At 58.6% G+C, this 19,474-nt stretch overlaps 1 protein-coding gene across 1 annotated transcript; it reads left to right on the top strand.

The window, feature by feature from the left end:
- The first annotated feature begins 1,388 nt into the window (after positions 1-1,388).
- On the top strand, positions 1,389-17,661 carry BCORL1 (BCL6 corepressor like 1). Its single transcript, XM_083876401.1, has 13 exons — positions 1,389-1,516; positions 4,152-4,242; positions 4,480-7,047; positions 7,305-7,479; positions 7,957-8,037; positions 8,193-8,651; positions 10,620-10,849; positions 10,940-11,146; positions 11,222-11,388; positions 11,504-11,649; positions 12,489-12,566; positions 15,822-15,975; positions 16,945-17,661. Exons 1-13 carry the CDS (start codon positions 1,431-1,433, stop codon positions 17,219-17,221), a joined length of 4,719 nt encoding a protein of 1,572 aa, XP_083732527.1. The 5' UTR covers positions 1,389-1,430; the 3' UTR covers positions 17,222-17,661.
- The last annotated feature ends 1,813 nt before the right edge of the window (positions 17,662-19,474 follow it).

The following is a 19,474-nucleotide window of genomic DNA, read 5'->3' as shown; positions in this document are numbered from 1 at the left end:
CATTTCTCTCCAAGCATCGAAAGACTCCTCCCCTTCCTGCTCCAAGCCACCTTGTTCTCTTTGGGTATGACCCTGCTCTCTGCCTTGCCCGTCTCCCCCATCGATACCGAGGATCTCTCCTGTCTCACAGCCTGTGTTTTTAGCAGCTTTCCCCTCGTCCCCTGACTTCTGCTTTCTGTGCACCGTTTGTCACTCGTGCCCTCGTGCATGCAGATGGGTGTGTTGCTTTCTCTTTGGCACACCAGCTGCCTTGCCCCCGTTTCTTCTGTGTTCCTGGCCCCTTTTTCCTCCTCGGAGGATCCTCACCTGCACGTTCAGGCTGCGGTGAGGACACCCAGCAGCAGCCAGGCTCAGAGGAGCTGCTCAGGGCTGTGGCTCGTCCCTTGAGCTGTTGGCCAGCAGGTCCCCGTGGGGCTCCTCTCGTGGCACAAGCTGCTGCTTGTCCCGTGCTGAGCTGGTATTGCCAGGAGTTTGTCAGGGAAGAGACAATCGACAGAGATTGGGGATCAGGTGCTGCTCCCAGCTAATTCCCACTCCCACCGTGGAGTTGTGGCTTTGTGCCTGGTTTACCTGCAGGGTTTAGTATTTCCCTCAGCCTCCTTGACAGCATCTCTTTTCCTTTTGCAGTCTGCTTGGTTTGGCTGAGTCCACTTGTTAGCCCAGGAGATGCTCTCTTCCTCTTCTGCCTTTTCCCTGGGGCAGCAGAGCTTCTCAATGCCCCAACCACCCAGAGCTGCAGGACTGGCTGCAAGGCTCTCCCCTGAAAGCTCCACCCAGCCGACAGTGCCTCATGGATGCTCCTCAATCTCTGGATTCCCTCACGTTTTCCACCCGTAACTCCAAAGAAAACCAGCACCTTCCTCACAGGAGGGGATGAACCCTTGGCAGCACCATGACAAACCTCTGCTCCCTCCAGGAGCCCTCAGCTGAGGAGAGACTCTCCTTGTTTGAGGCTTTGCCCCTGGGACCTGCCATGGCCTGCTTTAGGGGAGTCCTGTGCAGCCTTGGAGTTTCAGTGCTGTAAAATCACCTTGTACAGCTCTGCTTGGTGTCTCCTGGTGCTGGAGGTTCCTCTGGAGGGAGAGGAAAAGTGGGGGGAATGTTTCCAAGGATGTGTGAAGACACTTGTGTGAAACTCCTGTGGTAGCCAGCGGCTTTTAGGGCAATAATACGTGTTTAATGAGAGGATGAGTGGATGGTGGATTCTGTCCAAAGGCAATGATAATTAAATTCTTCTAGCCCTCTTCTAGACCTGTGGCATCCCAGGGTTTTGTTCCCCACCTGCCTGGCACAAAGCTGGGGATGAGTTTTCCAAAAGGGCAGTTGGAATCGATCATCCCAAAGAGAATTCCCAACCCTCTGTTTTCCCTTTTGCAGGCAGAGTGGTCCCTGGAGCCCCAGCAGGTCCTGGAGGGTGAGGATCAGCTGTCATGATCTCTACAGCACCTCTCTACAGCGGGGTGCACAACTGGACCAGCACAGAGCGGATTCGCATGTGTGGCCTCAACGAGGAGAGGTGAGGTGAGGTGCGTGGGGGGCGGAGGGGAGAGGAGACATGGCAAACCTACTCGGGGATTTGGAGAGCCTGTGGGAAGGGACCTGCTGCTGACTCAACCCCTTTTTACTGGGGTCTAAAATGGCCTGAAGTGCAGATGAGCCACAGGGAGGAGCTGGATGGATGTGTTGGCGTTCTGGGGGGGTCCCCACACCCCCTGCTCCAGCCAGGAGTGTGCTGGAGGTCTCAGCAGAGGTTCTGTTGTTCCCTGTGTATGGTGACCTTGCCTGCACAGCTCTGATGCTGCAGAGGCCAAGTTGTCTGCCCGTGCTGTTGGCTTCACTAGCCCCGTGCTCTCAATGGCCCAAGAAGGGAAAAAAGCTCGAACTAAAAGCTTTTGGTGACCCAGGAGGGTTTGTGCCAACCAAACGATCAGACGGGAGGGTTGTGACTTGCCACCAAGCAGGAGATTAGGGAGGATTAGTGGTGGGAGGTGGGATCGATCAAGCCGAGCTCTGTGGCTTGTTCATTCCCGTGGCTCGGGGCTCCTGATTCTCACAACGGACTGGTCTGTGGCTTCCTCAAGGCCACTGCCACCGTTCCATGCGTTTGCCCAAGCCAGGGAAGTTTTATCCGCACAGAGGCGGCGTGTGGCTGTCCCTGCCGGCCGAGGGCTCTGTGGGGCTCTGTCCCCGGGGCAGCAGAGGGGCCGGGATGAGCCCCGGGGCAGCAGAGGGGCCGGGATGAGCCCCGGGGCGGCAGAGGGGCTGGGATGAGCCCCGGGGCAGGAGCAGAGGGCCGGGATGAGCCCCGGGGCAGCAGAGGGCCGGGATGAGCCCCGGGGCAGCAGAGGGGCCGGGATGAGCCCCGGGGCAGGAGCAGAGGGCCGGGATGAGCCCCGGGGCAGCAGAGGGGCCGGGAGGAGCCCCGGGGCAGGAGCAGAGGGCCGGGATGAGCCCCGGGGCAGCAGAGGGGCCGGGAGGAGCCCCGGGGCAGCAGAGGGGCCGGGAGGAGCCCCGGGGCAGCAGCAGGAGGGCCGGGATGAGCCCCGGGGCAGCAGAGGGGCCGGGAGGAGCCCCGGGGCAGCAGAGGGGCCGGGATGAGCCCCGGGGCAGGAGCAGAGGGCCGGGATGAGCCCCGGGGCAGCAGAGGGCCGGGATGAGCCCCGGGGCAGGAGCAGAGGGCCGGGATGAGCCCCGGGACTGGGGCAGCAGGCAGGCCGGGATGAGCCCCGGGCCGGCCCGGGCAGGGCTGATCTGCCGCCCGCAGCCCCGGGGAGCGCTCTGCGCCCCGCAGATAAGGGCTGTGCTGGCGATACCGCCGAGCCTCCCGGCGCCGCTCCGACCTTACAATAGCCGGCAAATTTTGCCGTGTCTGGGCAGGGCGAGGCGCTGCGGGCGGGCGCTTTCTCATCCCCGGTCCCCATCTCATTCCTCGGTCCCTTCCGTGCGGGCAGCGCCCCGGGAGGAGCCCGGTGGGGCCGGGCGGGACCGCGCACCGCCCTCGGAGCCGGGCAGGGGCTTCTCGCCGGGCAGGGGCTTCCTGCGGGCAGCGAGGGGCGCTCTGCGGGCAGCACTGGGCGATGTGCGGGGCCGGGAGCGCCGCGGGTCCCCGGGAGCGCCGGGAGCGCCGTGCCCGGGCGGGCCCCGCGGGCGGACGGACGGACGGACGGACGGACGCGCTCGGTCTCCCCCTGGCGTTCCGCCCCGGCCCCGGGACTCCGCCCGCCCCGGCCCCTCTCCCCGCCCCGGGAGCCCCGGAGGCTCTGCAGGCACCGGGCGGGATGTCACTGACCCCAGGGCCGGTGGGGATGGCACGGAAGCGGCTCCCAGCAGGGTCCCGGCGGTGGGGGAACAGAGCAGAGTCCTGGGGATGAGGATGCTGAGCACGGTGCTGGCGCTGGGAGAGGAAACTGGGTCCCTCCAGAGGCTGAGGCAGCCCGGAGTGAGGTCCTGATGTTGGGGATATTTAACAGGGCCCCAGCACTGCGGGTGCTGAGTCCAAAGACAAATGGTGTGCCCACACTCACTGTCTGTGGCTGCTGTCAGAGCCCAGGACACAGGAAACAAATCTGGCTGGAATTGCATCATCGACAGAATCCAAACTTGATCTGTTCTGTGCTGGCACTCATAGCTCGTCCCAAGCAAAACAGCAGGGAAGGGCTGTCTGGTGAATCCCATCATCAGGAGTGTCCCAAGGGGTCACAGTCCTGGTCCTGAATCCAGGATTTCCACTGGGGAATCACATTCCAGAGACAAAGGGTCCAGGCCAGCAGGACAATGGCATATCAGGATGGCTGTGGGCACCCACTGCTCCTGTTGAGGCCTCCCGAGCCCCGAGAGCTTTGGCACCAGAGGGGGAGCCCCATGGGCAGCCAGGCTGGGATGGGGGTCCCAGGACAGGGAGGGAGCAGGAGGAATGGGAATGAGAGACAAGCAGGATGAGACTCAGGGCAGGATGGAAAGGTGTGGTGGGGGGACAGAATGGGAAATGGAGGGGACAGGAACAGGGCTGTGGCACCAGGCTGTGGCACTGGGGAAGGCCCATGATGAGGCCAGGTGACTGTGGGTAAAAAGAAGGTGTACCACTGCTCCACTGTCCCACCTGGGGAGGGTATTTTGAGGTTTCATAATGCTGTGTCTTGTTCCTCACCTAGGAGAGCCCCCATTTCTGATGAGGAGTCAAAAACGAGCAGCTCCCAGCACTTGGGGTCTCAAGAGTTTTGTGTCAGCAGCAGCCTTTCTGAGGTGAGTTCTTTGCCTGCACAGCTGGGTCCAAAAAGGCCATTCCCTGATGGAATAGGCCAAGGAGGAGCATTTTCCCTAATGGATTCATGGACTCCTTCTTGAGAGGGATGCAGTGAGGCAAAGCTGTGTTCTCCTTTGGGCAGAGCAGTTTGCTGCTTTTGCCTCTGTGTCTGGGGTGGACAGACCCTTCCTGCTTCCCTGGGTGCTACAGGAACACCTTCTCCCTTCCTGCTGCAGGTGGAGCTCACAGCAGTCAGCGGTGGTGGCAGCAGTGCCCAGGGCCTGGACGCTGATGGCAAAGTGGAGGAAAAGATTGGACCCAAACTGGAGGAGCAACCACCCCATCCCAACCCAGAGCTGGAGTGCGTGGGAAAGGCTGTGACAGATGACACCCTGGGCCCTCTGGCAGGTCAGGGGGATGGCAGAGGGCAGGAGGCAGCGACCCCCAGGGCTGTGGAGCAGGAGAGTGGTGGTGCTGATGCTGCCTGGACAGCGGCAGACCCTCCCAGCGACAAGCAGGCTGACGCTGCCCCAGCCTGCTCCGTGGCTCCAGAGACTGAGCCTGCTGGGAATGAGAAAGCCCTCCTGAGCACTGCAGCACCAGGGCCAGGCCTGCTGGCAGAAGGGACACTGTCTGTGGTCGTCTCCAGCTGCAACACCTCTGCCTCCACTCCCGCCACCTTCACACTGAACAGGGTTTGCTTTCCCCCCTCTCAGGCCCCTGCTATGCAAAAGTTGCCCCTGTCCTTCCAGGCCGGGGCAGTGCTGAGCCCGAGCCAGTCTCTGGTGTACATCCCCCCGCCCAGCTGCGGGCAGCCGCTCAGCGTGGCCGCGCTCCCAGCCACCCTGGGGGTCTCCTCCACCCTCACCCTGCCCGTCCTGCCTTCCTACCTGCACGAGCGCTGCCTCCCGGGCATTATCGCTTCCCCAGAGCTGCGCTCCTACCCCTACACCTTCTCTGTCACCAGGCCCTTGCCTTCGGATGCCAAAGTGGTGTCTGTGGAGGTGAATCAGCTCAGCTGCCCCCCACCCTCAGGGGGAAGCAGTGCCCAGGCCTTAGCTGAGAGCGCTCCCCTGTCCAGCACCAGCCTGGCCCTGCCCTCCAGCCAGGCTCTGCCGGCAGCACCAGCAGCAGGTGGGAGTGCTGCTCCCTCCTCGGGCACTGCCATGCAGGCCAGAGCCCCGGCAGCTCCCGAGCCACAGGCACTGGGGGCCGCCACCTCCCTGTCCCCTCTGAAGTCCCCTCCCCAGCTGGAGCGTGAGATGGTCTCATCCCCGGAGTGCAGCGAGATGCCTCTTGATCTCTCCTCCAAGTCCAACCGCCAGAAGCTGCCTCCTCCCAGCCAGCGCAAGACCCCCCCCATGCCCATCCTCACCCCGGTGCACACCAGCAGCAAAGCTCTGCTCACCACCGTCCTCTCCAAGTCGCAGCGTGCGGCACAGGCCACGGGCAGCAGCGTCACCTCGTGCCTGGGCACCACCCCGCCCTTGGTCATCTTTCCCGAGTTCCTGCGCAACGGCGAGCAGGGCTCCTGGGTGAAGAACACCACCCTCATCAGCACCATTCCCGGCACTTATGTTGGCGTGGCCAACCCTGTGCCAGCCTCGCTGCTGCTCAGCAAAGACTCCGGCGTGAGCCTCAGCAGGGACCTGCGCCACCTGCCCAAGCAGGAGCCCATCTCCATCATCGACCAGGGCGAGCCCCGCGGCGCCGGCGTTCCCTGTGGGAAAAAAGCCAACCAGGTTGGCACGGAAGGACAGCAGGATCCTGCCAGGAGGCCTCTTCATGGCAGAGTTCCTCCGGGAGCTCCTTTGTGTCAGTCCAAGGATATCACCACCTGGAATCCTGTCCAGGGAAGTGTCTACCCACGATGCCCCATCAATGGAAAACCTTCCAATCCTCAGTTTCTGCCTCTGGGCTGGTCTCCATACCATCAGACCCCGTTGCTTTCCATCGGCATCTCCACGGGGGGGCAGCTGCCCCTGGCCCAGAGCAGCCCCTGCAAGCCGGCCGGGGCGGGCGAGCTGCCGGCGTTCCCGGGGGTGCAGCCTGCCGAGCCCAGCGCAGCCCCCCAGAGCCTGCCCGAGGGGCTGCCCCGGCTCCCACCTCAGGAACAGGATGCTAAGAGCAAGAGCTGCCGGGTCTTGCCCAAGCCCTACGAGGAGCCGGCCAACCCAGCACCGCTGGAGGCAGGTCCAGCTCTCCAGACCAGCGCTTTGGATGGGAAAGGGGGGAAGGGGAAGCTGGACAACGCTCCAAAGAGCCAGGAGTGCACTCAGCTAGAGGCTGACTCCAGTCAGGAGGGCAACACACAGACTGAGGCTCCCCAGGGGAGCTCTAGCCTCAAGCAGTTGGACGCAAAACCCAAAAACCAAGTGTTGGCGGCGTATTTGTCCCACGAGCTGCCCACGGCTGGGCAGCAGGGCCTGAGGATGGTGCCCGAGGTGCCCACGGATGGCAAGCACAAGGAGCCGGGCTGCGAGGGCTCCCAGGAGCCACCGGCCACCGAGCCCCTCCCCTGCATGCAGCAGGTGGATCTGTGCAGGGTCAAGAAGGAACGAGTGGAGTGTGACGTGTCCTTCCCGTCGGTGACCTGCCTGCGGGCTGGGACGGCTCCCCAGGCCTTCCCTGAGGCCAAGCTCAAAGGAACGGGGCAAATCAAGCAGGAGGGTGGCACACGCTGCAAGGCCAAGCGGCAGCACGATGGAGACACCAGGCAGAGCCACAAGAGACTCAAGTGCCAAGGCCAGGACAGCGAGGAGTCCCCAAGCAAGTCGGGAAGCCGGAGCGTGCACGGCCGGAAGGTGCATAGGGTGGGCTGGGACTGCTGGGTCAGGGCACAGGTGGGGCTGGGGGAGAGGAGGGAGCTCTCATGGGGGGCCATCTGAGGGCTTTCTACCTGCCCTCCTGGGCTGCAGGTTGTCCAGGGAAAAAATGTATCTGGAGTGTCAAAAAGCTGGAGGGCACCAGCGTAATCAGTGGAGTCGGAATTTTGTCTTTTGTGCTGCTCCAGCTCAGTGAGTGGGAAGCTCCAGCTTTAGCCCATGTCCTCCCTCCACAGTGGCAAAAACACCACGACAATCCACATGAGCTCAGCAAGCAGGAAGGGCGGGAAGGCCGAGGTGGCCTGGGTGCCATCACAGATCACAGCAGCCTCAGGGTAAAGCGCAAGCGGAGGAGGCCAGCGAAGACAGAGTGCCCATCTCTGGCTCACCGCGGAGACAGCCACGAGGAAGGTACTCTGGGGATGGCAGTGGGTTCTGCGGGGTCAGGCTGCCCATGGGGGGCCAAACTGCAGCTCTCCTGAAGCCAAATGGCCTCTGGAGCTGGGTTGGTTGGGATCCAAAATAGAACTGCAGCATGATCAGACTCCCAGAATGGAGGAGGTTGGAGGAACCTTAAAGCTCATCTTATTCCACCCTGTTGCCATGGGCAGGGGCATATTTATTAGACCAGGTTGCTCCTGGTCGAGCCTAGCCTTGGATGTTTCCAGGCATGGCACATCCCCCACCTCTCTGGGGAACTTATGCCAGTGTTTTACCACCCTCATTTTCAAAAAGTCCTTCCCTATGTCCAATCTAAACCAACCTCCGTTCATTTAAAGCCATCTCCCTTGGGCCATCACAGCAGCCCCTGCCATGGTGATACTGCACTGCTCCTGTCACATCCCAGGTCTGTGATCTGTTTTTTTTAAGGCTCGATTTTCCTCGCAGGTTACTTGGAGAAGAAGCCCAAGAACAACTTCCGTGATTTCATTCCGGTGGTGCTGAGCAGCCGGACGCGCAGTCAGTCAGGTAAGGTGGTGCCCAGGCTCCTGCTGACAGTCCTGCTTGGACTGGAAGCATTCACTTCTCATGTCACCTTTTCCCTGCATTTTGTCCCACTTTGAGGCTTCGCCCTGTGGATCCTCTTGGCTTTTCTGTCAGCTAGAAATCCCACTCTCTTGCAGGAAGCATTGCTGGCTCTTCTGCTGGTGTGACGGGAGAGTGTGATGTGAGTGGTCAGGAGATTTTACCATTGCTGGAGGAGGATCAGGAAGAAGAGGAGGAGGAGGAAGAGGAGGAGGAGGAAGAGGAGGAGGAGGAGGAGACATCCTTGAAACATCGAAAGCTGCGCAAATCCCACAGGACATCCCGCTGCCACAGCCGCAGGGACAGGGACAGGGACAGGGACAGGTCTGTGTCTGAGAGGAGCAGCTGCCACACCAGGAGGAGCCGGGAGCTGCCCTGGAGAGCAGAATCACCCAGGCAGCTGTGGGAGCCCAACGAAGAGGAGGAGGAGGATGGCCACATCAAAAGGAAGAAAAGGAGACGACAGAAGAGTCGGAAATACCAGACAGGGGAGTACCTGACTGAGAGGGAGGAGGAGCAAGTGGGGTATCCCCACCGGAGGCGGAAATCCAAAGCAGGTACAACCTGGGAAGGGGGTTCTGGTACAAACTGGGAACCAACACGGGAATTTTTTGTTTTGTTATGTGCAGAATTTTGGGGGGGATTTAGTTTTCATCATATTTTTTTGTAATGATTAAATTCCCTCCTTTTTAATGACTTGGTGGTCACAGCATGGGCCGCTTCAATCAATCAATCAGCTCTTCTTTCAAAAACATTTACAGTAAATGCCAGAGCAGGAAACATCGTGGCTATTATGTGGCTAATTAGACACTGATCCAACCCTTGGATTAAGACAGAGGGCGTGGGAAAACGAGAATGGGACGAGGTAGCAGAGTGGAATCCTTCTGGACAAGCAGGGCCCCTGGGAGCCCTGCTCAGCAATCTGTGCTAACTCAGGGGGATGCAGAGCCATCCTGATCCAACTAGGCTGCTCTTGGCTTTGTCCTGCTCTATGAGGGCCACTTGCAGCAGGGAGCACAAGAGAGAGAGGATTAACAAGGGTGTGCAGTGATGGGTGAACCCCCTGTGTGGTTTGTAGGCATGAGGAGGAACGTGCTGTGCCTGCCTGTGCCCACCTCTGCTCTGCCACTGCTCCTGTGCCACTGCCAGACCCTCCCTGAAACCTAAACCCATGATGAGCACATCCCTGAGGACAGCAGTGTCTGTGGTCCCCTGTCCCTGTGCAGTGACACAGAGGCTGTGGCACCTGTCCAGTGGTGCATTGGTGGCTGGGTGTGTGCTGGTGCTGGCTTGTAGCTCAGTTCAGAGTCACACAGGTGATTTTAGGGGAAAGTTGTCATGAGCAGCACTGTGCCAGCCCTCTGCATGCTTGGGCTGTGCTGTGCTGTTGGAGGGCATGAAGTGGCCATGGCCCTGTTGCCTCCTGCTACACTGGAGCTCAGACTGGCCCTCCTCAGGTGCTGCTGAGATGCTTTGGGGAGCAGAGGTGGCTGCTGTGCTCCCCACAGCTGGAATCTGCTCCAGCACAGTGTTACACTATCCTGCAGTGTCTGGGGAGCCTCTGTCAGACCAGGAACAAAGTTTCCAGTCAGTTTCCCAGTGTCTTGGGAACTCAGGATGCCTCCTGCTCAGAACAGGAGCCTGGCAGGAGCTTTGAGTGCAGTGGCATTCAGGAAGGTTTGCACAGCAGCTTTACCACATATGTTAAGAGTCTCTGTCTGTCCAGCTTTCTTCAGAGGCTGCTCACTCGGCCCTCAGATAGGGGACCTGCTGTAGTTTGGATTCAGAAATTGTGGCCTGGAGTCACCTCCAGTGGCAGTGGAATCCTGACGTTCTCTCCAGGCTGTGCAAATTCCTTTCTTCTGTCTCTTTTAAACTGATCTTTTACTCATTTAATGGAGTAAGTCTTGTGCTGCAGGGTTGGGTGAGCAGGATTCCTCCATTCAGGAAAGACAAGGCTGGATTTCCCTTGAGAATCCCGGTGTTTCCTAACTGGATACTTAAATGTGCTCCTTAACTTCAGGGGAAGGTGTGAGAGGGCAAGGCAGGGCCTGCTATGTTTAGGCAGCAAGCACTGAGTGTTCACAGACAGCTCCTGCTTCTCCTGCCTCTCTAACACATATCCCAATGAATCCTCCTCCCATCTCTCCTTGGGTGTCCCAGGCACATGCCAGGCTCATCCTAGATGGGAGAATCTGTGTGTTCTCTCTGCTTCTCCTCCCTGCAGCGCCCATTGCCCTTGGGCTGGATTTAGAATCACGGAACCCCAGAAAGGTTTGGATTGGAAGAGACCTTAAAGCTCATCCAGTTCCATCCTCCTGCCATGGGCAGGGACACCTTCCCCTATCCCAGGGTGTTCCAAGCCCTGTCCAATATGGCTTTGGACACTTCCAGGGATGGCGCTGCCACAACTTCTCTGATTCCTGTGCAGCTCTCAGGGATGGGCAGCTTGTCTTGCCTGGTCAGAGGTCTGGGTGACTTTGTGTGGTACCTACAGGAGCTCCTCATTGACATTTCTCCTTTAGATTGCAGGCACCGCAAGCAGAAGGAGTCTGGGAAGGGCAAAGGCACAGAGTTACAGCTGAGGAGCAGGCTGTCCCCATCCCCCAGGAAATCTCAAGGGCGCACAGACTTTCGGAATGGCTTCTTCCTGGAGCACTCCAACAGCTCTCCTGTCCAAGAAGAGCTGGAGAAACCATCAGGAAAACGCAAATGTAAAACCAAACACCTGGCAGGGATCTGTGAGGAGGGGAAGGTATGGCTTGAATGAAAGGACGAGGGGAGAAGGGGACTCCCGTGAGTCATGGCCACATGTACCAAAGAGCTGTATCCCTTTCTTTCCCAGGGGAAAGGCTGCTGCAACCAGCCCAAAACGTGCTCTCTGAAGAAGCCCCAGGACTTGTGGACACTTTGTAAGTCCCACCGGACCAGCCCAGGGAGCTCCCCTGAGCCTCCCCCAGCCCAGAACGTCCCTCCTGGAGCTCGGCGGCTGATCGTGAACAAGAACGCGGGGGAGACGCTCCTGCAGCGCGCGGCTCGTCTGGGCTACAAGGTGAGTCCTCCCCTCCTGCCCGTGCCCTGCTGCCCCAGCCGGGACAGCTGTCACAGCCGTGGTCTTGCCGTGCAGGACGTGGTGCTGTACTGCCTGCAGAAGAAGAGCAGCGACGTGAACCACCACGACAACGCCGGGTACACGGCCCTGCACGAGGCGTGTGCGCGCGGCTGGATCGACATCCTGCACATCCTGCTCCAGCACGGGGCCAACGTCAACTGCAGCGCCCAGGACGGCACCAGGTGAGCTGGGGCAGGGAGCAGGGTGGGCTCTTCAGCCTGCTCATCACTCAATTGATCTTAAACCAGAGCATTTCCTTAGCAAACTCACAGTCTCTTTCTGCGTCTGTCCTTGCAGGCCTATCCATGATGCAGTAGCAAATGACAACCTGGAAACCATGTGGCTTCTCCTTTCCTATGGTGCTGATCCCACTCTGGCCACATACTCTGGGCAGACAGCAGTGAAGTTGGCCACCAGCGACGTGATGAAGCACTTCCTCTGTGGTGGGTACCAGGCCTGGGGTCACAGTGCTCCACACCTTCCCCACTGGCCAAATCTGGGTGTAAAAGGGCCTGAGCAGAAAATTACTCAGTCTTTAGCTCTATTCTGTCACACGAGCATATTTTTACCACCCAAATTTTATAGAATTGTATGTATTTCCTATATAAGATACAAGTCACTTTTCAGTGTGCAAGGAGATGGCTGTGCTGTGGTCACACAACTAAAGACAGTGCTGTGCTTGGAGATGCTGTTCCACAGTCCCTGGTTCTAACCCTAACCTAAGGGAACAGATTTTTGTTGCCAAATAATGCTGCCTTCTATGGCAAAAGAGCCCTGCCCCAATGCTGCTGCTGGCAGAAAGGGCTGTTTTGGATCCCTGTGACCACATTCAGTGCCATTTGTGTACACACAAGACAAGTGTTGTGGCTTCTCCACAACAGCAAGCAAGGGATAGCCAGAGGTGGCTCCCAGACAGAGACAAGACAAAAAAAACCCAGTGTTGAAAAAACTCTGATTGCCCACTGCCTGTGTGAGGTCCTCCAGGGTCAACTACTCACACAGGTTTTGGGGATGGTGATTTGGAGCTCAGGACTGCTGTACAAATCTTTCTTTCCAAGCCACGTCACACTGTCTGTTGTTTTCCCTTTTCAGCTCCCCCAATTTCCTGGCTGGGGGCCTGGGGTGATGCCCACTCCTGAGCAGGGACACCCTTCCTGCACCTGTGGCATAATGTCCAAAAGTGGGAAAAGCAGCAGGGGTGAAGCTGAGCCCTCTGGATCTGTGGATGTGCACACCAAGATGATGCTTTGAGCCATTAACCCTTTCCATTTCTGCTCTCCAGATTACCTGTCAGATCTGCAGGGCCGCAGTGATGGGGACCCTGGGACAGCCTGGGATTTCTACAGCAGCTCTGTGCTTGGTGAGTGCAGCGTGGGCCAGTCGGTGGCAGCAGGGCAGGAGGGGATGTGTAAAACACACCATTTCCCTCAGATTGGGCCACATCCCTCTCTACTCATACTCTGGGTTGAGACCTTGCTGTGATGATACGTGCTGGGAGTTGCTTCTGGGAAGGACTTCTTTGGGAAGCTGAATATGTGCATCCCTTTGAGTGTGGGACTGGACTCCAGTGATTCCTGAGACTCTTTGGCTGTCAGTCCCAAGTCATTCTTGTAGCAGCTCTCATCCCTGCTAACAGGTCACCAAGGAAGGTGAGGGACATACTAATTCCTTAAAGGTGTAGAAGTCTTGAATTTCCAAGTTCTCAGAGCTGTCCCTGCTTTGGAGGGGAGATGTTGATCCAGGGAAGGTCTTGTTCTTACAACACCAGGCATTTTTCCCAGTGAAGGGCTGACTTCTGCCTTTACTGTCACTTCCTCAAAACTGTGGTTGCAATGGAAGATGTTCTGGGTCTGGCATGGGCCTGTGGCACACTGGAGTCCCTCCAGCCTTTCCAAGTTCAGTGCTCCAGCTGTCTGTAAGGACCTGGAGCATTTACTCCACAAGGACTTGGAGCATTTACTCCACAAGGACTTGGAGCATTTACTCTGGCAGGCTGAGGCTACTTGTTGATTGTAGTTACTCACCTTCATAACTTCCAACATCCTTCTAGAAACGAAAACAAATCTGATACATTCAGGGAGGTGCTCTTGGTAGAAGACTTGTCCTTGGAGGACCCTGATGTCTTTCCATTCCAGAACAGGAGAAATTCTGCACTCCTGAGAGCACTGTTTGTAGGCTGCTGCACCTCAGCCCTGCCAAGGGAACAGTTCAAACCTCATCCTCTTTCGTCAGAATTTCTCACTCTCAAAGCTGTCACAAGCCTTCAGAAAGAAAAATAGCTTTTCTTTGCAATATCTTTAAAGACACTACCCCTTTTGATTTATCACTGATTCCCTGCTGCCCCATCTGTGGGGCTTTCCCAGTGTGGCCTTTGAGAGGCTGCCTGGCAAGGCAGGAGCTGATGCAGCTGGGAAATGATCCCTTCCCCTGCCAGGTGTGTTTCCAGCAGGCACAGGAAGGGACCCTCCTCCCCATCCCCATGGGATCAGTTTACAGCAGCAGCCACAGTGCCAGCCCTGTGTCACCTGTGCTGTGCCAGGCACTGCTGCTGGACACTGCCAGAGCTGCAGGAAAAGCAGGATGCCCAAAGCCTGGGACAGGGGCTTTTTACAGCCTGTTTACTGCGTGTCCTGAAATGTCCCTTTCTGGCTCAGGTACCTCAGCAGTTGCCTCGGGTCACCTGGAACAGGGACAGCCCAGGGCAGGGAAGTACCTGATTCTGCTCTGGAATAACTGAGCTGCTCTCAGTCATCACAGGCAGCAAACAACTCGCCTCCTCCAGTGGATCAGTCCTTTGAAATCTCCCTTTCTATCAGCGCTGTACCTCCCTCAGGATACAGGAGAAATCCCGGGCCCTGCTTGAGCTGTTCCTGTCCTTTGAGGCAGGAATGCTTCTCCACATTTTCCTTGAGGGCTGCAACTCTCTGGGGGCAGAAGGGTAATGAAGGAAGCCAGGGTGTGGGATCTCTGAGATGTGGAAAAGTCATCAGCGTCCTGCACTTGGTGCTGCTGGAGCTGCAGACACAAAGCCCCAGTCCAGGGTTTGTGTCCACCTGGGACAGGCATTGTTGTGCCTGATTGTCTCCCTCGGTGGTACAGAATGTTCCTGTCCTTGTGCTGGCCTCTGCACGGGCAGGTGGACAGGACTGAGCTTTCAGGACAGACAGTGAGCCCTATTTTTGCCACATTAAATGCATTTAATTATATTTTTTCTGAGCTCCTCAGGAAATCTGAGGCTTTTCAGTGGTGGCATCTGAGCTTCGCCAGCAGCAACATTGGATCAATAATCATGTCACTTATTTTTGTCCTGTTCTACAGCAAGTTTGGACTATTTCAGCACCCTGTTTCTTGGAGAATATTTTTCCCTTGGCAGCACTAGGAAATAACTGTTTTTTCCCCAAGACCTTGCCTGAGCCAGTGTCTTCTGTCATATGCTGTTGTTCCTCAGTTGGAATCCCACTCGTGCTGGGTGTGTGAAGCTTCCTTGTGCTTCACACCAGATTTTCTTTTTTTCAGCCTTTTCTCTTGTGTGCAGGGTTGAACTTTTGCATGATTGGCTTATTTGTTCATAGGCTCATTGGGTCTCCCTGCTTTCTATAGAATCTACACTCTCTTACCTGGAAGTTTTTTGAGTTATCCTGTATTATCTCTGTGGGACAACACCACTGCAAACTTAAGAATATTCAAACCTCTTCATAATAAAATCGAGGCAGCAAGCTTCTCTTTAACAGGAGCTCTTCAGATGGGTAAACGGGAAAATCACCTGGTTTAAAATGGTTTTGGATCCAGTCTGGCATTCTCCATCCCATCCGGACACAGATCCTGCTGGAGCTCAGACATCTCCTGGAACACCCAGGCAAATTCTCTAAGTCATAGAGTCAGGCACTGGTTGAGTTGGAAGGGACCTTTAAGACCTTTATTCCACTCTTCTGCCATGAGCATGGACATCCCAGGTTGTTCCAAGCCCTGTCCAGCCTGGCCTTGGACACTTCCAAGGACGGGGCAGCCACAGCTGCTCTGAGCCCTGTGCCAGGGCCTCCCCACCCTCACAGGGAAGAATTTCTGTATATCCACCTTTAATTTCCCCTCGTTCTTGTTGCTTGGTTGGATCAGTCTCTGGTGGCACAGCCTTGCTGTCCTCACTGGGGATGTGCTGGCTGCCCTGGCTCACCTGCTGGAGGTTCTGGGGTGGGATCTGGGGGAGAAGCTCTGGAGAAGCAGGGTGTGCTCCCTGTGCTTTCCTTGGTGGGGCCTGTGCAGGCAAAGCCTCTCCACATCCACCTCCCACCTCGCTGTTCCAGGCTCTTCCAGGTCTGTGCTGGAATGGGAGAGGGGCCAAGGTCACTTTGGAGAGAGCCTGGGCTCCACCAGTGGGGTGGCTCACGGTGCAGGCTGTGCCCTGCCCTACCTGAGCTTCCTGGGGATGTTCTCCTCCCCTCACCTGGCCAGGGAGGAATCCCTCTATGCAGAGAGTGCCTGCCCCATGTTCTCTGGGACGAGGGGAGCAGTTCTCACCTGGCTGTGGGAACACTGTGGGGAGGTGCCTGTGGGGTGGTGGCAGTGGCAGGGGAGTGCCAGGTGTGACTGAACAGTGCCAACCTCTGTCCTCTTGCAGAGGGGAAGGACACCATCGGCTGTGACCTGCTGCTCAACCCTCCAGGGAGCTCAGACCAGGAGGAAGAGGAGCAAGAAGCAGATAACTTCATGTTTGAGTTCTCAGACAAGCCGCTGCTTCCCAGCTACAACCTCCAAGTGTCCGTGTCCCGGGGGTGAGTGCCTTTCCCTGGGGCACAGGGCAGGGCCACGGGGGGCTGCAGCACCTTGGGGTATCTCGGGTGGTTTTCTTCATCACAGAATCATCACAGAATCCCAGAATGGTTTGGGTGGGGAAGAGTCTTAGAGCTCATCCCATGGGCAGGGACACCTTCCATTAGACCAGGGGGCTCCAGGCCTCATCCAAACTGGCCTCGGACACTTCCAGGGATCCAGGGGCAGCCACAGCTGCTCTGGGAGCAGGGGGAAGTTGTGGCTGTGGCACTGGGGAAGCTGGAGAAGCAGAGCCTGGCTTGGCACAGCCTGGAATGTTCTCAGAGAGCAGGGAAGGCTCATCAGGGCTCCCCTACTCTCCATGGCCAGGCACATCCTGCTGCCCTGAGTGTCCCTGTGTGCTGTGCCTGTCAGGGAGCTCCCCTCTCTCCTCCCTGTCTGTGATCCTGCCTCAGCTCACACTGATGGCTCAGGGATTGCTTCCCTCCCTCCCATCAGGGCCAAACCAGCCCCAGCACTGCCACCTGCACTCCCCAGGACTCTGTGCCTGTTGCTGGGGCACAGGGGTGACTTGGAAGAGGCAGCCACCAAAGCACTGCTCTTCCGTGCAGCAAATCTCTGTGTTTGTCCATGCAGGGGGACACACGCAGCGTGCCCTGCAGCAATAACCCACACCAGCAGCTCCATTTCCTGCCCGTGTGGCTCATTCCCGGCAGGGAAACTGCCAGGACCTTGTTGAGGGCGGGGCTTTGGTGCCTGCCCGCCCCTGCCCGGCTGTCAGGGCTTTACAAAGCTGTGACCAAACCGCAGCCCTTGGGCTCCTGGGGGGAAAGAGCACACGGGGAACAGGGCCAGGGCCAGGAGGGGAGGGGAGGGGAGGGGAGGGCCAGGGGAGGGGAGGGGAGGGCCAGGGCACGGAGCCTGCAGCCCCTCCACCCCTCTAACCCACCGTGCTCTTCCCATCCCCGCAGCCCCTGCAACTGGTTCCTGTTCTCGGACGTGCTGAAGCGGCTCAAGTTGTCCTCCCGCATATTCCAGGCGCGCTTCCCGCAGCTGGAGGTGGCGGCGCTGCCCCGGGCCGAGTTCCAGCGCCAGGTGTCCCTGAGCCAGGTGCTGGCGCAGGAGGAGGTGGCGGCCGGCCCCGAGGCGGCCCCGGGCACGGCGGACACTGTGGAGCTGCTGCACTACGAGCCCGAGCTGCTGCGGCTGCTGGGCTCGGCCCTGGAGTTCCAGGCGTGGAGCAGCTGACGGGGCCGGGCCGCCCCCGGCGTCGCCAGGCAATAATAAGGACCAAGGGGAAGCAGCAGGGAGCCCGGGGCTTTGAGCAGCCGCTCCTCCTCTCCTCAGGGTCTCTCCGCCGGCTGGGGAGGGAGGGCTCGGCCTCCAGGGACTCCCCGAGGACCCCCCGCGGCTCCCGGTGGGCGATGGGACCCCCCGGCCGGGGCTGATGGGGCCCGGAACCCCAGAGAACTGCGCCCCTCCCTCCGCCCTCCCCCTCTCCCGACGTCTTCCATAGTATTTATTTAATTAGTATTTAATTTGTAATGTTTTCTTTGCTGAGTCTGTATCACTGTGATGGTGGCGAGCTCCGGGCTGTGGGATGAGGCCGTTCCCCCGCCCCTTCTCCAGCCGGGCCGGGGATTCTCATCCCTCCTGGCGACCCCCAGGGGCAGCCCCTTCCCCCGGCCTGGGGCGGGCTCCTGTCCTGCTGCCAGCGCTCATCCCCGGCCGGGAGCGGCTCCATCCTGTCCTGTGCTCCTCCATCCCTCCATCCATCCCTCCATCCCATCCATCCCATCCATCCCATCCCATCCGTGCTGCTGCTCCCTCCGTGTCCCCTGGGCTGCCCAGGCCGGCACAGCCCGTGTCCCTCCCCCGCTCGGGCAGCCTGTGGCCGTGTCCCCGGGCCGTGTCCCCGGGCCGTGTCCCCGGGCCGTGTCCCCGGGCCGTGTCCCGTGTCCCCAGGGCAGGAGCCGCTCCCGCCCCGTCCCCGCTCCCCGCCGGGTCCTGGAGCCGCTGTCTCTCTGCTCCGCCTCGGGGCCGGTACAGTTTTATTGTACAGGTGCTAACAGGACTGAGCTCGGGATAATCGGGGGATTTGTGGCTCTCCCCGCTCGGGAGCGGGAGCCTCGGGTGACTTTTTTTTTTTTTTTTTTTTTTTTTTTTTTTTTTTTTTTTTTTTTGTGTTGTGTTTCTCCCCCAGCCAGGGCAGGCGTTTCCCCCCTTGGAGCCCTGCTGCCAGCCTTCCCCGGGGGCCCGGCAGCACCTTATTTAAGCCAAGGGTTTTTTTGCCTTTGGGTGTGTATTCTGGTTGCTCTTTCTGATTTCTGTTTTATTATATGCAGCAACAGGCTGTGGTGTCAAAAACACTGATGTACAGAAAAAACCTGCATCAGGCTCCCTGGCTCCTGCCCTTTTTTCTGTGTCCAGGCAGATCTCTGTGCGTGTCTGTGGCCCGGGGAGGGGAGAGGGGACGTGGGAGCTGCAGGGCCTGTGTGTCTGCACAGCTGGAAAAACACGGAGACTCCAGTGCTCCTCCAGCTGCCTGCCTGACCCCTCTGGGTGCTGGGAGCTCTGCAGACAGGCCCAGCCATCCCAAACGCTGATGTTGGGGTGGCCCTGCCTGGCCCCAGCACCCCCGGGCCGTCTGTGGGGCAGCTGTTCTCTGCCTGGCTTTGCTCACCCCTGTGGGGGCAGAGGGGGCTCAGGGGAGGGATGTGGTTTTGTTATTTGGTTCCTTAGGAAGGGCAGCAGGAATGCCCTGAGGCCAGGACTGGGAGGGAAGCTTTGCCCACACAACACCCAGAGGAACTTCCCAAAGTGATACAGGAGCAGTCAGGGCAGGTGTTAAAAAGAGAGGAGGGAGATGCTCCTACTCCCACACTGGGGGGTTCCTTGTGAGCCTTAGGGAAAACTCACCAAACTTATGATCTGAAACATTCACCTGGAAGCAGGTGGTGGGAGGGAGCTGACAGGGTTCAGCTGAGGGCTGGCCACCAGCACCAGCCCAGGGCTCTGAACCACAGGAGTCAGAGCCCCTAAAGCCTGGCAGAGGCTCTGCTTGGCTGTAGGAGCTCAGCACGGGCCTTACCTGCAGCTGACTTTATCCTGATGGAGCAGGCACAGCTGGGCATGATTAGAGCAATGAAATATTTTATTAAAACTTATTCATCTCAATGAGCCATGGCCAGGAGTAGGGAGGCAGTGCTGTCCAGCCCCACTTCTCTGGTGTCCCACGCTCGGGACGGGGCTGCCTGGGGCAGTGGTTTGCCCTGGGGTCCCGCAGGGCAGGGGCAGCAAGGGGCTCTCCAGCCCTGCAGGAGTGCCAGAATGCCCTGCAGAACAGGGAGGGAGACTGACGGTGGGCCAGGGTATCAGTGCCTGTGGAGGGGACAGAGCTGCAGGCCTTGGTCTGTGTCCCCTTGTCAGCGATTTGAGGAGAAGCTGAATTCTCCTCTTGTCTTGGAGTCTCAGTCTCTGTCTCTCGATCGACCATGAGAG

Source organism: Zosterops lateralis (assembly GCF_965231275.1).
Source record: "Zosterops lateralis genome assembly, chromosome: 21".
NCBI lineage: Eukaryota > Metazoa > Chordata > Aves > Passeriformes > Zosteropidae > Zosterops > Zosterops lateralis.
This window is presented reverse-complemented; position numbering and strand designations above follow the sequence as displayed.

What these genes read in the sequence shown, in the direction of transcription:
- BCORL1 (XM_083876401.1), top strand. Translation starts at nt 1,431, where the DNA reads ATGATCTCTACAGCACCTCTCTACAGCGGGGTGCACAACTGGACCAGC. An exon ending in CGGCTCGTCTGGGCTACAAG is followed by an intron (nt 11,147 to 11,221) that starts GTGAGTCCTCCC and finishes CTTGCCGTGCAG; the next exon opens with GACGTGGTGCTGTACTGCCT. An exon ending in GATGAAGCACTTCCTCTGTG is followed by an intron (nt 11,650 to 12,488) that starts GTGGGTACCAGG and finishes TCTGCTCTCCAG; the next exon opens with ATTACCTGTCAGATCTGCAG.